Source organism: Nematolebias whitei, chromosome 5 (assembly GCF_014905685.2).
Source record: "Nematolebias whitei isolate Nwh7 chromosome 5, NemWhi1, whole genome shotgun sequence".
NCBI lineage: Eukaryota > Metazoa > Chordata > Actinopteri > Cyprinodontiformes > Rivulidae > Nematolebias > Nematolebias whitei.
Genome location: NC_056502.1, coordinates 53874527 through 53891652, shown reverse-complemented (window position 1 = coordinate 53891652; position 17126 = coordinate 53874527). Strand labels below are relative to the sequence as shown.

The 17126-nt window shown below is 43.3% G+C and overlaps 1 protein-coding gene across 1 annotated transcript in view; it reads right to left on the bottom strand.

The window, feature by feature from the left end:
* LOC119409580 (cytochrome b5 reductase 4) overlaps positions 1–17126 on the bottom strand; it is a gene marked incomplete at its 5' end in the record, with an annotated part of 139489 nt that overhangs the window by 30642 nt on the left and 91721 nt on the right. Inside the window, 2 exon segments of the mRNA XM_037676482.1 lie at positions 5201–5287; positions 15070–15220. Of these exon segments, the coding sequence (XP_037532410.1) occupies positions 5201–5287; positions 15070–15220 (238 nt within the window).

The window sequence follows — 17126 nt, the reverse complement described above, 5'->3', positions numbered from 1 at the left end:
TGAGAAAACAAACTTTGTGTTTTTGAAACCATTAGTGAAAAGGCCAGACTTCAGGGGTATCTGAGGCAGGCTTGAAACACAAGAGTCAGGGTGGCTTCTGGGTAATACCAGATGGCTAGGCCTCAGACTGACGAAGCCTCTTGGATGAGGGGCGAAACGTTTCTTTTTAACAAAAAAAAACGAAGTCCAGATGACATGATTCAACCTTTTTTGTTGTTCACTCAGAGAAGAGTTAGAGTCTGCTGTGAGTCTTTCCGGCCGGGACGTCCAGTTTTGTGTTGGTGTATGCTCTGCCTAGGCTGTGTGGCTCTCCAGCCTTGTGTCACGGTGAGAGTTTTTCTTACATCAATACTTGTGAGATTGTATATCCTAGTGTGATTGTACTATTGCTTTGCTTTTGTTGTATCTGTGGCGGAATAATAAAGGGCACGATTATTCTAGCAGAACAGTGTTTGTGTATTTCTTTTCGATCATTGTACTGATTACTCTTCCGAATCCTGGTTTTATTTAAACAAATATCCCAAATCACCAACGAACCGGAAAGATGAGATTTTTTCTAGATTTGTCAATTTTGAACTGTGAGAAACAACATTCCATTAATGCGCCCGAGCTGCTCTGCAGCCGCCGCACAGAGCAGGGAGGAGAATTCTGCCTTATCTGGACATCTGCTGCTGCTGAGCAGTTTGTACAGACAGGTGGCTGCAGTGCAACTCACGTGAACCGGTTGAGTGATATCAGCCGTTTCCCGTTAGCAGACCTACATCACACATGTCAGACTTAACAGAGGCACACACATTTAACGAGCTGTGGGGGCGCTGTGGTTCTCCACACAGCAGCTCATTTAAATGTTTTTGGAGTGTCGCACGGGGTTTTTGAATGTGATTCAACACTTTGCCTCTGTGCTGCGGAATCATCAGGGTTTTTGATTCACACAGACAGCAAGTGACTGTTGCATGCATAACTGGCAGGAGATGTATGCGCTCAACCCATGTGCCACATTGTGAGACAGATGCTGTGTGGGGCACACCCAATCTGCTCTCCTTTGGAGTAGGGTACATCTCCTGTGTTCTGAACAGGGGACGGATGTGATGTCCAAAGACGGTCCTTTGCGGCACGGGGACCGGGGACCTTCCATCCATAGCTATGGCTCAGACGCGGCAGAAATCCTGCGAGCGGCTGTGGACCTGTTGCAACACGAGAGAACGCTCGATGTCAACTATAATTATCATGGCGCCACGGGACGATCTACCGCCAGGGGTGGACGTGTTTGCTCGCAGCCTGTGGTCGTAATGCTTCATCACCTCCCTCATTCCCTCTGATATCACGGTTTTCTGAACCGAGCTCAGGAGGAAGGACTGACAGCTCCTCTGTCCCAAGTGCGTGAACGCATCATGGTTCCCAGTCCTACGACACTTTTTATTGGGGTGCTCGTGGAACCTGCCATGGAGGGAGGTCGCTCTCCTCCAGGCGGGAGGAGCGATCAGGAGTTAATCAGAATAGGCCAGCACCTGTGGTCTGGCTGTTGTGCGGATCCTTTTGAGAGGATGGATCTCTCTCAAGATGTAGTGCATACGATTCAGGATTCACGTGCTGCAACCACCACAGCGCTGTTCACATCAAGTGGTCAGTTTTTCAGCGCTGCTGTACAGAGAAAAGTGTAGAGGCCATTTCATGTTCACTAGGTGGTGTGCCGTCCTTTCTCCAGCAGATGATGGACAGAGATCTGGCGTTCAGCTCGAGTAAAGTGTTCACTGCGGCCATCTCTTCCTGTCACAAAATTTTTGAGACAGAACAGTTTTAATCATCCGCTGATGAAACGTTTTGTAAAAGGTGTACAGAGAAGGCGTAGAGGCCACTTCATGTCCACTGGACGACATGCTGTCCTTTTCTGCAGCACTCGATGGACAGAAATCTGGCGTTCAACACGATTATCGTATGCTATAGCCATGTTTTCTTCTTGTCTCAAAGTTGTCGGAGACAGAACAACCCTTAATCATCCGCTGATGGAGCATTTTGACCAGATTGAAATAGCAGCTGTGGGCCTATTTGCGACACGAGAAAACGCTCAGTGTCAATTATGGTTTTCTCTGAGCCCGCGAGACGAACCACCACTGAGGGTGGATGCGTTTGCCCACAGGCCATGGCCCAAAATGCTTCTGTACGCGTTTTCCTCCACCTCCTCTGATTTTACGGTTCCTGAACCGAGTTCAGGAGGAGGGATTGACAGCTCTCCTGGTGGTCCCCGAACGCGTGAACGCACCATGGTTCCCAGTCCTGCAACGCCTGCTGTCGGGGCGCCCGTGGAAACTGCCATGGAGGGAGGACGCTCTCCTCCAGGCAGGAGGAGCGATCGGGAGTTACCCAGAAATAGGCCAGCACCTGTGGGTCTGGCCACTGAACGGATCCGCTTAGAGAGGATGGGTCTCCCACAGGATGTAGTGCACACAATTCAGGTTTCACGTGCTACATCTACCACAGCGCTGTACACATCAAAGCGGAAAGCTTTTCAGCGCTGGTGTACAGAGAAGGGTGCAGAGGCCACCTTCATGTCCATTAGGCACGATTAAACGTACGCTGCAGCCATCTCTTCTTGCCACGAAGGGTTCGGAGACAGAACAGTTTTTAATCATCCACTGATGAAACGTTTTCTAAAAGGTGTACAGAGACGCAGGCCTGTTTCACGCCCACTTGTTACATAGTGGGATTTAACGCTGGTCCTGCAGGCTCTGATCAAAGCTCCATTTGAGCCTTTGGATCAGGTTCCACTTAAATTCTTGTCTCTTAAAACAGCTCTGCTGCTGGCTTTAACATCCGCTAAGAGAGTGAGTGATTTATCTGCCCTCTCTGTCGCGCCGTCATGTCTCAGAATTCAGGCTGACAGCAGCTCAGCTGATTTAAGACCAAACCCAGCTTTTATGCCTAAAAACATCACAAGCTCTTTTAAATAAAGAGTGATATCGTTGGAGGGGTTTTTCTCTTCTCTTCCCCCCCACAGATCAGAAGAAGTAGCGTCTTTCCATCTTCTCTGTCCGGTGCGGGCATTGACGTGTTACATAGCGCGCACAGCTGCAAAGCGTCAAACTCAACATTTGTTTGTGCATTATAGAGATGCATCTGCAGGTCGCCTGTTATCCACCCAGCGCTTGTCACATTGGTTGTGTGAGGCCATTTCTGAAGCCTACAGAGCATCAGATTTAGAGCCTCCTGTCAACCTCAGAGCACACTCGACCAGGGGTATCGCATCTTCGACTGCCTTGCATAATGGTATGACAATGCAGGACATTTGCACTGCGGCCACGTGGTCAACACCCTGCTCATTCATTCGCTTTTATCTGTGATGTGACGGCCCGTTCCATGACACATTCTGTCCTTAGTGTTTACAGAATGAATATTGTTGTTTCATGGAACTCCGTTTTACTCACATCTGTCTGCATGCATTACAGTGTGAGATGTTGTTATCAGTCACAAGTTGTGATTGTTATTTTGGTTCTATTGTCACTAATCAGTTCACGACTATTGTTACCAATCAGTTCATTTGATTAATAATCAGCTCTCCTGTTATTATTAATCTGTTCATACTGTTCAGCCGTAAACCAGTTGGTTCATGGCTCTTTTCAGCATTTTTCCCTCCCCGTTGAAGTTTTCCGTGGCGTTCATGCATTCAGAACGCATAGTTACACAACATGCGTCTGTGCATGGCACACATAATTACGCAACGCGTATTTACGCACATGGGGAGCTGAGTGACAAGATGTTTTTTGGGCAAGCTTCTGCTTCATACGGTGTTCGAATGGACCCAGTGAGGCGAGGACAACATCCGCTTCGCCCTTAACCCATCAGCGACAGCCTTAAAGGGCGAAGCCTATACGAAATAGAACATTGGTTACGTACTGTAACCCCAGATTCTATGAGTATAGGCGTAGCCCTTTAAGCGTTGGGCCTCACTGGCTCCTAAATGGCTGAAGGAAAAGCTATTTTTGGGAGCCGATTACCCGCTCTTAACGTAATTTATACGGACTGGGTGGGGCCCACACAGCAGGTGGGCGTGGACTAAATTTTTCAGTGCACTGCTTTGCATATCGGGATAAACCCATTAGCGACAGCCTTAAAGGGCTATGCCTATACTCATAGAATCTGGGGTTACAGTACGTAACCAATGTTTTGCTGGGACAGTCATCTAGTGGCACAGCTCTGGCGACCAATCAAGGCTGCTGTCTGCTTACACCAAAATTGGCCCCTATGAGCAGCCCACTTGGAACCATCAGCAAGGTGGTCCCATAAATGGGGCTGAGTGAGGTGGATCCTAACAGTGGGGAAGCCCTGAACTGGTGCCATATCATGCAGAGACGAGGAGAGTTGAGACGGTGGCAAAGTGCTAGATTTCTCTTTCTATCCACACCACAACTTAAACCCTGCCCTAATGCTGCGAGCCTTACTGCTAACCTTTTGGTATCTTGCACACATGAAACATCTACTTTCCTTTTCTGCATCATGTCAGCCAGCTCTCGCCTGTCATTACCCCCAAGTTTAGAGTTGCAACCCTCAATCCTACATTCTTGATTTTCCTCTTCTCCCTTTGTCTCCTGACAAGTTTTTCTCCTCGTGGTTTTCTACTAACAGTAGCACAATTTCTGCTGGCACCCTGTTTGTCAAAAACACCGGTGGAGGTCGTTATCATGGGCCTCAACCAATCCGTATGGTGTCACTGAGATGAATTTGCATGTTTGTTTTGGCAAAAGTGTTTTACGTTGGATGTCCTTCCTGACACAACCCTCAGTATTTACCTGGGTTTGGGACCAGAACCAGAGATAGACTGGCTTGTGCTCCCTGGTGGCTGGTTTTGCCAATCCTTTCCACCGCTGCACATCATCTCCGCTCTTGTTCGAAATGGGGAATGTGCATCTGTACATTTTTGGGGAGCCTCTGTTTCCAGTGGCAGTAATGGAGAAGATTCCACTGGTTTAAAAACTATAATTGAAGACCAAGTCTTCCTGCTTCCAACGTGTCATTTTGATGAGTGCACTGACTTGAAGTCTTATGAAAGTCCAACCCCAAATAATGTTCATTTATATTAAAGAATTAAATAATAATATCACTTCCTCTTCTACTGCCGTTTTCCTGTGCATCAGAACTACATATCCTGTACTACCTGCACAAACTACATTTTTAAAATTAAAAAATAATAAATAAAAAACAGTACTGTTTGTCTTTATTTGCCAGGTTGTCCAGTTGGCTGTGCCACAGAATATCCTCCTCCCGTCGGTTAAAAAAGAGCAGCTTTGTTTGTCTGAGAACACAAACACAAAAATTGGTTATTAAAATGTTTAATTGTCCATTATTAACATTAGCAATAAAATGATAATAATTACATTCATTTTTTTGTTACAAAAGGAGAGAGAGCTTTAAGTTTAACTCAGAAGAACATTTTCTGTTTTGGATTGTTGCATAAAATCTGCTGTTACTGATTTCATATTTACCCTTTTTACAGCATGAATAATTTATTGTGTTGCCTTTAAAAACACATTAAAGGAACATTTTGAGATTTGAAATTCATTTCACAAGTACATTGTGTCTTTTAAAGATATGTTTGATTCTTTTTGGACATGCAGGTGAATGATTCGCTGGTCACCTGGATCAGAGACTACCTCACAGGTCGGCCACAGTATGCAAGGCTGCAGAACACCTCCACTGACACCATACTGAGCAGCACAGGGGCTCCTCAGGGGATGGTCCTCTCACAGTTTCTGTTCACCATCTACACCTCGGACTTCATATGACTCTGCCATTGTGAGCTGCATCAGGAGAGATCATCTTTGGGCTGCAGCGAGAAAATCTGACTCAAACACTGATTGGTTGAGTTTTCGACAGATGAGGAATAAATGTACAACTGCTGTCAAAGCAGCAAAACGCAACTATTTCTTATCTCAGACCTCCAAAAATCTAAATGACCCTAACAGATTCTGGAAAACCATCAAATCTCTCTCAGGCACCCCCCAATCATCTGACCTCCCATCACAACTTCTCGTTAACTCTGCTCCTGTGTCAAATAAGCACGAGATCCTGAACTGTTTCAACAAACATTTTGTTGCTTCTGGTTCTTTATTTGACACAGTTACTAATGGAAGATCAGCCACTTCACTTAATAACCAAACTTCTACAAATCAAATCCCTCCTACAAGTCAATCCTCAGTTAATCACACCTTCTCCTTTTCTCCATTCTCAGTCAGTGAGGTCAATAAACTGTTAAAAGATCTTGACCCTAAAAAATCTGCAGGTCCAGATGAACTTCCACCTTATTTCTTAAGGCTGGCTGCTCATATCATCACAGTCCCTGTGACCCACATCTTTAATCTCTCCATAAGACAAAACTCCATCCCAGATGCTTGGAAAACAGCCATTGTTCTTCCTTTGCTGAAGGGAGGAGACCCCACCTCACTGAACAACTATCGACCAATCTCTAAACTCTGCATTTTAGCCAAGGTTCTAGAAAAACTGATAAACTCTCAAATCAAAGATTACCTGGACTCATTTAACATCTTACCTCCACATCAATCTGGTTTCAGGAAACAACACAGCACAACCACTGCTTCACTGAAGGTTCTTAATGACGTTGTTGAAGCACTGGATGCTAAGGATTATTGTGCTGCACTTTTCTTAGACCTGTCTAAAGATTCTGACTCTGTGGATCAGAACATCTTGTGTCATAAACTCTCAGAAATCGGTTTCTCAGAACACACCATTGGTTGGTTCTCTAACTATCTCTCAGACCGGAGGCAATGTGTTCAACATAATGTTACTTCTTCCAGTTATTTAACAGTCAACAATGGTGTACCACAAGGCTCAGTCTTAGGACCCACCCTCTTTACAATCTACATACATAATGTGGGTAAAAACATCCCTAATGCATCCATACATTTCTATGCTGATGACACAGTTGTTTATTGCCGAGCTAAAACTGTTGCTAAGGCTTTCCAGCTTTTGAAATCTGCATTCAACAACATCCAGACTGATTTGTTCCGCCTCAAACTTGTCCTAAATGCCGACAAAACCAAAGGGATGCTTTTTTTCAAACAGGAAGCTGGTCCCAGCAGTTCTTCCTCAAATTTTATCCTCAAATGGTGTCCCCATTGAGTTTGTTGATTCCTATAAATATTTGGGTATCTTGGTCGATTCGCATCTCTCTCTTAAGCTCCATGTGGAAAACTTGGTAAAGAAACTGAAAGTTAAACTGGGTTTCTTTTTCAGAAACAGATCCTGTCTAACCCTGAACCCTGAGGAACGCCTTGTATCTGTGACTTTCCTTCCCTCCATTGATTACGGTGACATTATTTACATGAACGCTCCTACAAGAACCCTGCAGATGTTGGATGCTGCAGATGTTGGATGCTGTCTATCATGGTGCACTAAGATTCAGAACTGGCTGTAACTACCGTACCCACCACTGCACCCAGTATTCATTAGTTAACTGGTCACCATTAACTTCACACAGACTCTCTCACTGGTACATTTTCATCTTTAAATCACTTCCTGGTCTGCTGCCTTCATACATCTCCTCCTACATGTCTCTGTGTGAGTGCAGCTACAGCGTGCGCTCTCAGGACATCATTACCTGCAGTGTTCCCTCAGTGAGGACTGAACTAGACAAAAGGTCCTTCTCCTACTCCGCTCCTGTTTCCTGGAATATCTTGTAAAAAGACCTGAAGCTCTCGACCTTTGACCTCTCTAAGTGGCTTTAAGAATCTGTTGGACTCCTGGCAGGGACCAATGCAGACATGTTCCTGTTGTTAGTTTTCTACATTCGCCTTAGAATCTAGCTGTTTTTTTGTTACCTTTTTCTTTTAGCCATCCTATTTGTAAAAAAAAATAAAAAAATAAAAAAATAAAAATAAAAACCTGCAGTATTACTTTTTATAATTGTGTATTGTTGTTGCTGTTGTCCATTATTGTCATCATTCTTTGTTGAAATCAGGTCTCTCTTGTAAATGAGTCCTTGAGGCTCAATGGGATTTACCTGTAGAAATAAAGGTTGAATGAATGAATCACTGGTGACCAGGAAGCTGAATACAGAGGTATGGTGGACAGAACCACCTGCAACCCAACGTTGTAAAAACTAAAGAGCTGCAAGTGGACTACAGGAAGAAGATCTCCCCCCCCCCCCCAACCCTATCAACATCAAAGGTACTAAGGTGGACACTGTGGACTGATACAAGTACCCTAGGGTCCACCTAGACAATAAACTGGACTGGACAGATGACACCAACGTCCCCTACAAGAAAGGGCAGAGTCGCCTTTTTCTTCTGAGGAGACTCAGGTCCTTTAACATCTGAAGGACCATGCTGCAGATGTTTTACCACTCGGTGGTCTCCAGCATCTTCTTGTACACTGTGGTGTGCTGGAGCAGCAGGTGAAGGAAGCTGATGTCAACAGACTTGATAAGCTCATGAAGAGAGCTGGCTCAGTTCTGGGAGTGGACCTGCAGTCTCTGACAGAGGTGTATGATCAGAGGATGCTGAGGAACCTGATCCAGATCCTGAACAACATGTCACACACCCTGCAGGACACCCTGGACTCTTACTGCAGCACCTTCTGTTGTAGAATGACACCACCAAGGTGCTCCCCCTTTCTACACAGAGGACAATAAAATGAATCCTGTACTATAATAAACACTTTAATGTTTCTGTCTGCACCTGTTTAGAACTGAATTGTTGGTATTTTTATATTCTCTGTTATTTTGTATATCTTGTGTGATTCTTGTGTATGTTCCTTTGTACTGAAACTCTGGCACAATAATTTTCTGCGGGATCAACGAAGTTCTATCTTATCTTATCTTTTGATCTTCAGGATTGTTCTGTGAATTATAAAGCTAATTTGCTGCTGAATAAGTGACATAAAATGAAAACAACCTGAGAATCTGCTTCTGAGGTTTAACCAGCATATGTGTCTACTGAGAGAAAAAAGCTTCCTAAATTATCGGCGTGAAAATGACACATGGAAACTTCCAAATTTGCACCGTATTCAATGACACTAAAACAAAAGGCGTGTAATTACTAGTGAAGAGCAATGAATGGAATGACCTACTTCTCCACTGGACCAGCACATCTCAACACAGTTCTGGTTTAGTTGCAGTTCAGCTAAACTCACTGCATTGGAGGCCTTAATACTTCCTGACATCTTTAAATACTCTTATACATGTTCTGGTCATAAAATTAGAACATCATGAAAAAGTTGATTTATTTCAGTAATTTCATTCAAAAAGTGAAACTTGTTATATTCATTCATTACACACAGACTGATATATTTCAAATGTTTATTTCTTATAATGTTGACTATTATAACTGTCAACTAATGAAAACTCCAAATTCAGTATCTCAGGAAATTAGAATTTTACTTAAGACCGATTAAAAAAATTATTTTTAGAAATGTTGGACAACTGAAAAGTATGAACATGAAAAGTATGAGCATGTACAGCACTCAGTACTTAGTTGGGGCTCCTTTTGCCTGGATTAATTCAAAATTAAATTCAATTCAAAAATACTTTATTAATCCCAGAGGGAAATTAAATGTTGTAACTCATCATCCTGGTTTCATTAAAGAGTTGTTCTAGATGCTGATGGCTGTGGGCAGGAAGGATCTCTTGTAGCGTCTGTCCTACAATGGATCTGAAGAAGCCTCTGACTGAAGACACTTTGTTGTTGTATGACAGTCTGATGAAGAGGATGCTGAGGGTTGTCTATAATGTTCTTCATTTTATGAAGAATCCTTCTTTGTACAATCATCTCCAAAGGTTCTAGAGGAGTCCCCAGAACTGAGCCAGCCTTCTTTATAAGCTTGTTGATCTTTTTTAAGTCACTTGCTCTGGTGCTGCTACCCCAGCAGATGATGCAGAAGAGACAGCGCCCTCTACAACAGACTTATAGAAGATATGCAGCATCTTGCTGCAAACATTGAAGGACTTCAGCTTCCTCAAGAAGTACAGTCTGCTCTGTCCCTTCTTGTAGACGCTTCACTGTTGCATTTCCAGTCCAGTCTGTTGTCCAGATGAACCCCAAGGTATTTATACTTCTCCACCACCTCCACTTCTTGGAAATAAGGTTGGACCTGTTCCTGTTTCTCCTGAAATCTAAAATCATGTCCTTTGTTTTGTTCACATTCAAGATGAGATGATTGATTCCACACCATGCCACAAAGCGGTCCACCAGTTCCCTGTACTCAGCTTCTTGTCCATCTCTGATACACCCGACTACTGCAGAGTCATCAGAATATTTCTGCAGATGACAGGAGTCTGTTTTGTACTGGAAATCTGAGGTGTACAGAGTGAAAAGGAATGGTGAGAGTACAGTCCCCTGTGGTGCTCCTGAGCTACTGACCACCTGGTTAGACTCACAACCCTTCAGTCTCACAAACTGTGGTCTGTTTGTCAGGTAGTCTTTGATCCAGGTGATTGTTGAGGCCTCCACCTGAGTCTTCTGGAGTTTCTGACAAAGCAGATCAGGCTGGATTGTGTTAAATGCACTGGAGAAATCAAAGAACATGACTCTCACAGTGCTGTCTGCCTTTTCTAGATGACAGTGAGTTTGCTGAAGCAGGTGTATGATGGCATCTTCAACTCCAAGTCCACACTGATAAGCAAACTGCAGTGGGTCCTGATATGTGCTTGTTTGTTTAGTCAGGTGGGTCAGCAGAAGTCTCTCTAGGACCTTCATGATGTGGGATGTCAGAACAACAGGTCTATAGTCATTGAGGACTGATGGGTGAGTTTTCTTTGGCACTGGAACAAGACAGGATGTTTTCCACAACACTGGAACCTTCTCCTGGGTCAGGCTAAGGTTGAAGAGGTGCTGCAGAACCCCACAGAGCTGCTCTGCACAGACCTTCAGGACTCTGGGACTGACACCATCTGGACTTTCAGCCTTATTCTGGTTCAGTCTCTCCAGCTGCTTCCTCACCTGACTTCTAGAAATACAGAGTGGGGAGGCAAAGGAGGTATCAGCATCTTCTGATGTGGTTGAAGACCAACATGTAGAAGAAGAAGGGCCCATGACTGAGGTGGTAGATACAGTGTTTGAGGTGTGACAGGACAGCCTTGGGTCAAAGGAGGGTGGTATGTCTGTTTGGCTGTGGGCAAGAGAGGAGGATGCTGAGCTTGTTCCTGAACTGAACCTATTGAAGAAAGTGTTCAGTTCACTGGCTCTGTCCAGGCTTCCATCCTTCTGATCCTCCTTCTGCTTGAAGCCTGTGATCTTTTTCATCCCTGACCACAACTCTCTCATATTCTCTCTGAGGAAGTCTTTCGGATGAAAGATGAAACGTATCTATATTTTTATGCTTTGTTTTGTTTTTTGTTTTTTTGAATGTCCATAGGACCAGATTGAACTGTTTTGGATTTTTCTACATGTATTATTGAGCATGCATCAGGATACTCTCTCATATTGTTCTGTTGGAGCTTGCTCTCCAGCTTCTTCTTGTACACCTCCTTGCTATTTCTTATCTTGACTTTTAGTTGCTTCTGTGTACTCCTCAATAATTCCCTGTCTCCCTCCCTGAAGGTTCTTTTTTTTTGGTTTAGCAGTTCCTTCAGGTCAGTGGTGATCCAGGGTTTGTTACTGGGGAAGAATCTCACTGTTCTGGTGGGGATGGTGTTGTTTACACAGAAGTTTATATAGTCGGTCACACAGTCATGGCATTGATGTCCTCTCCATGTGGCTGGCACAGTGCATCCCAGTATGTAGCCTCAAAACAACCCCGCAGGGCTTCTTCTGCTTCCATTGACCATTTTCTCACTGTTCTCTTTATTGGAGGTTACCTCTGAACAAGGGGTTTATATTTTGAGCAGAGAAACACAAGACTGTAATCTGATTTGCCAAGAGGGGGTCTTGCTTTAGAGATGCATGAATCCTTGACATTTGCATAAAACAAGTCCAGCGTTTTGTTTTCTCTGGTAGAGCAGCTGACAAACTGTTGGAATGTCAGAAGTGTAGCAGAGAGTGAGACATGATTAAAATCCCCAGATATTGCAACAAACACACTAGGGTGTTGTGTCTGTAGCTTAGCAACCTTGCAGCTGATGACATCACACACAGTCTTGACAACAGCATTGGGTTGAATGTAAACTGTTGCCAAAATAACACTGGTGAACTCTCTTGGCAAATAATATGGATGACAACTTTGTGCTAACAGTTCAATATCTGGACTGCAGAGACGACACTTCACAGTAACATGTCCAGGTTTACACCATCGGTTGTTCACAAGCACTGCCAATCCACCTCCTTTCCTTTTGCCACTCCTCTTTAACTCTCTATCTGCTCGTATGGTCAGAAAGACTGGCAGAGAAACGCTGGAGTCGGGGATATGATCTTGCAGTCATGTCTCAGTGAAACACATAACACTGCATTCCCAATACGCTGGATGGGTCCTTGTTAGGGCCTGAAGTTCATCCAACTTGTTTCCCAGCGATCTCACATTGCCCATTATGATCGATGGAAGAGATGGTTTGAACTTCATTCTTCTCTCTTTCTCTTCTTTGCTCCTGCTCTGCATCCACGACACCTCCTTTTCAACTCATTTGGGATTTGGGGCTGTAGTTGTGATATGACTTGAGCTTTGGAGATGTTAATCAGCTGCTCCCGGTTGTAAAAAACAACCTTGTTGTTATGGTTACACATCATAACAAATGTCCAAAAGCAAAGATATTTCTGTAAAAATCCTTCCAGCTGCACAGCATCCAACACCAGAGGAAATAATCATCCAAAAAAAGCGATTTATATTCAGATAAAAGAGGAATTAAAGTTTTCAAAAGTAATATCTCAGAATGAAAGTAACAGAGCTACTCCATCATGCAGCCACCTTGAGCAGTGCAATACTGCATTACGCATTACTGCAGCAATGCAGCGTGGCATGGAGTGGATCAGTCTGTGGCACTGCTCAGGTGTTATGAGAGCCCAGGTTGCTCCGATAGTGGCCTTCAGCTCTTCTGAATTGTTGGGTCTGGTGTATCACATCTTCCATACCACATCAATTTTCTATGGGGTTAAGTTCAGGCGAGTTTGCTGGCCAATTAAGAACAGGGATATCATGGTCCTTGAACCAGGTACTGTAAATTTGGCACTGTGTGCAGGTGTCAAGTCCTGCTGGAAAATGAAAGCTGCATCTCTATAAAGTTGGTCAGCAGCAGGAAGCATCAAGTGCTCTAAAACTTCCTGGCAGATGGCTGTGTTGACCTTGGACCTCAGAAAACACAGTGGACCAACACCAGCAGATATGTCCAAAGTTGTGTTCTCTGACAAAAGTAAATTTTGCAATTCCTTTGGAAATCAAGGTCCCAGAGTCTGGAGGAAGAGAGCAGAGGCACAGAATCCACGTTGCTTGAGGTCCAGTGTCAAGTTTCCACAGTCAGTGATGGTTTGGGGCCATGTCATCTGCTGGTGTTGGTCCAAATTTACCTCATTTACCCATTCATACAGCACTCTACTACATCTCTACAAAGCTAATTGAACAAATCATTCTAAAGAGACTAATCAGAGCTTTATCACATTGTATGGGTGAAGCAGCTCAGAGAGGTAGGATGGAGCAAGACCATTTAAACTGTTAAAAACAAATAAAAGAATCTTAAAATGAACAGGCGGCCAGTGGAGTGAAGCCAGAGTGGGGGTGATGTGCTCCCTCTTATGAACTCCAGTTAGAAGTTGAGCAGCAGCGTTCTGGACCAACTGGAGACGTCTGAGAGAGGACTGGCTGACTCCAAGGTAAAGAGTGTTGCAGTAATCCAGCCGAGAGGTGATGAAGGCATGGATTACTGTTTCCAGCTGTTGCTGTGTGAGGATGGGCTTTACCTTAGCTAGCTGTCTGAGGTGATAAAAACTGGTCTTGACCACCGCTCCAATCTGAGAATCTAATTTAAAATCACTGTCCATTTTAAAACCCATTAGAAACAGTAGTCAAACTGAATTTTTAACAACGATATACAGTTTCAAAACAAATTAATTTAGTTTCAAACCATTAAATTCAGTTTCAATTTAGTGAAATTCATTTTCAAACCAGTGGTACAAGTTTCTGCCCATATTTTATTATCTGAAAAATCTTTGTTTCCAGATGATTGTCGACACATTAATGGTTTCTAGAACTTCACACACCTTTACAGGTACATCTAAAAAAGTTAGAATATCCTAAAAAAAAGTTCAATATTTTTTTGTCAATCACTTCAGAAAGTGAAACACATATATTATACAGATTTATTACACAGAGTGAAATATTGCAAGCCTATATTTCTCATAATTTTAATGACTTTATTGAATTTTTATAGCTTGCAGATAATAAAAACCCAAACTTTAGTGTCTCAGAAAATTTGAATATTGTAATGAAGTTCCATATTGTAACTTCATGTACAGACGAATCCTGAACATGAGCTACAAATGTTGCATTCTTCAAGTCAAGCCATTCCTGAACCTGAAGCATCATGATATTCTAATATTTTTAGATGTTCCTAAAAATGATGAAGCTGAAGCAAAACTCTACAGCTGCAGAAAGAAGTCTGGTTGCTTTCACAGCTGTGCTAAATGGTATCGGGTGATGTAAATGGTAAATGGACTGTACTTATACAGCGTCTTTCTATCTTATTTCAAGATACTCAAAGCACTTTACACTACAATCTGTGTCCTCATTTACCCATTCATACAGCTCTATACTAGATCTCTACAAAGCTAATTGAACAAATCAGAGACTAATCAGAACTTTATCACATTCATACACTGATGGGACACACATCAGAGGCAAATGAGGGGTTCAGTGTCTTGCCCAGGGACACTTCGGCATGTGACTGCTGGTGGATTTGAACCCTCAACTCTTGCATTGGAGGATGACTGCTCTAACCACTCAGCCACAGCTGCCCCAAAAATGAGGAACGCTTCACAAATTTGCTTGTCATTTGATGTGTGATGAAGGGGACTCGAGTGTTCATGTCCGAAGGCACCTGAGGGTCTTAATTCTGCCTTACGTTGCAGCACAGTTTTTCATTTTAGATGTTAGAAAAAACAATTTAGAGTTGTCCAGATTAGGTTTTCATTTATTTCCCACCTGATTGTGTCAGCTTCCTGAAGGGCTAGGCGGATGAGGCGAGCCATGGGTGTAAAGCCAGTGCCTGCAGCTAACAAGAAGAGTCTTGTGATGTCACGAAATGGGTGAAGACTGAAAGTACCCTCTGGACCACTCACGGATATATGACCACCTTAAAAATAAGAATCAGATCAAAAACATGTCCCAAAGTAAAAAATGTGTAAAAAAAAAAAAACCCTGAAAATATTTTCTCAGTGATATTTATTTTAAAAAGTTTAGCGGAACATACAGATTTTTAAAACTGTGATTTAGGTATGCTGCAATTTAAAAAGTAGGTTGCAAAACAATTTACCATCCTTAGTATTTTTCTTAATTTTGTACTCTTACAACCTGGAATTTAAAATGACATGTCCACAGTTCGTATTTATTATAAACCAAAACTACCATTTAGAAGATGAACAATATTTGTACTGTGAAACAAACAAACCAAAACTTATAATAATATTCCACTGTTTTTAGATGACCATGGTCCTCAGTCAGAAAAGGGTGGATTGCTCTCTTCAGATCGAGAAACATTTCAGGTCTTTAATTGTTTTAATACTGATGATTATGGCATACAGCTCATGAAAACCCAAAATGCCTGTCCCAAAAAATTAGCATATCATGAAAAGGTTCTGTAAACAAGCTATTAACCTAACCATCTGAATCAACGACGTAACTCTAAACACCTGCAAAAGATTCCTGAGGCTTTTAAAAACTCCCAGCCTTGTTCATTACTCAAAACCACAATCATGGGTAAGACTGCCGACCTGACTGCTGTCCAGAAGGCCATCATTGACACCCTCAAGCAAGAGGGTAAGACACAGAAAGAAATTGCTGAACGAGTAGGCTGTTCCCAGAGTGTTGTATCAAGGCACCTCAGTGGGAAGTCTGTGGGAAGGGAAAAGTGTGGCAGAAAACGCTGCACAACGAGAAGAGGTGACCGGACCCTGAGGAGGATTGTGGAGAAGGGCCGATTCCAGACCTTGGGGGACCGGCGGAAGCAGTGGACTGAGTCTGGAGTAGAAACATCCAGAGCAACCGTGCACAGGCGTGTGCAGGAAATGGGCTACAGGTACCGCATTCCCCGGGTCAAGCCATTCTTGAACCAGAAACAGCAGCAGAAGCGCCTGACCTGGGCTACAGAGAAGCAGCACTGGACTGTTGCTCAGTGGTCCAAAGTACTTTTTTCGGATGAAAGCAAATTTTGCATGTCATTCGGAAATCAAGGTGCCAGAGTCTGGAGGAAGACTGGGGAGAAGGAAATGCCAAAATGCCAGAAGTCCAGTGTGAAGCACCCACAGTCAGTGATGGTCTGGGGTGCCATGTCAGCTGCTGGTGTTGGTCCACTGTGTTTTATCAAGGGCAGGGTCAATGCAGCTAGCTATCAGGAGATTTTGGAGCACTTCATGCTTCCATCTGCTGAAAAGCTTTATGGAGATGAAGATTTCATTTTTCAGCACGACCTGGCACCTGCTCACAGTGCCAAAACCACTGGTAAATGGTTTACTGACCATGGTATTACTGTGCTCAATTGGCCTGCCAACTCTCCTGACCTGAACCCCATAGAGAACCTGTGGGATATTGTGAAGAGAAAGTTGAGAGACGCAAGACCCAACACTCTGGATGAGCTTAAGGCCGCTATCGAAGCATCCTGGGCCTCCATAACACCTCAGCAGTGCCACAGGCTGATTGCCTCCATGCCACGCCGCATTGAAGCAGACATTCATGCAAAAGGATTCCTGACCAAGTATTGAGTGCATAACTGAACATGATTATTTGAAGGTTGGTGTTTTTGTATTAAAAACACTTGTCTTTCATTGGTGGGATGAAATATGCTAATTTTTTGGGACAGGCATTTTGGGTTTTCATGAGCTGTATGCCATAATCATCAGTATTACAACAATTAAAGACCTGAAATATTTTAGTTGGTGTGTAATGAATCTGAAATAAATGAAAGTTTAATTTTTATCATTACATAATGGAAAATAATGACCTTTATCACAATATGCTATTTTTTTGAGAAGGACCTGTATATA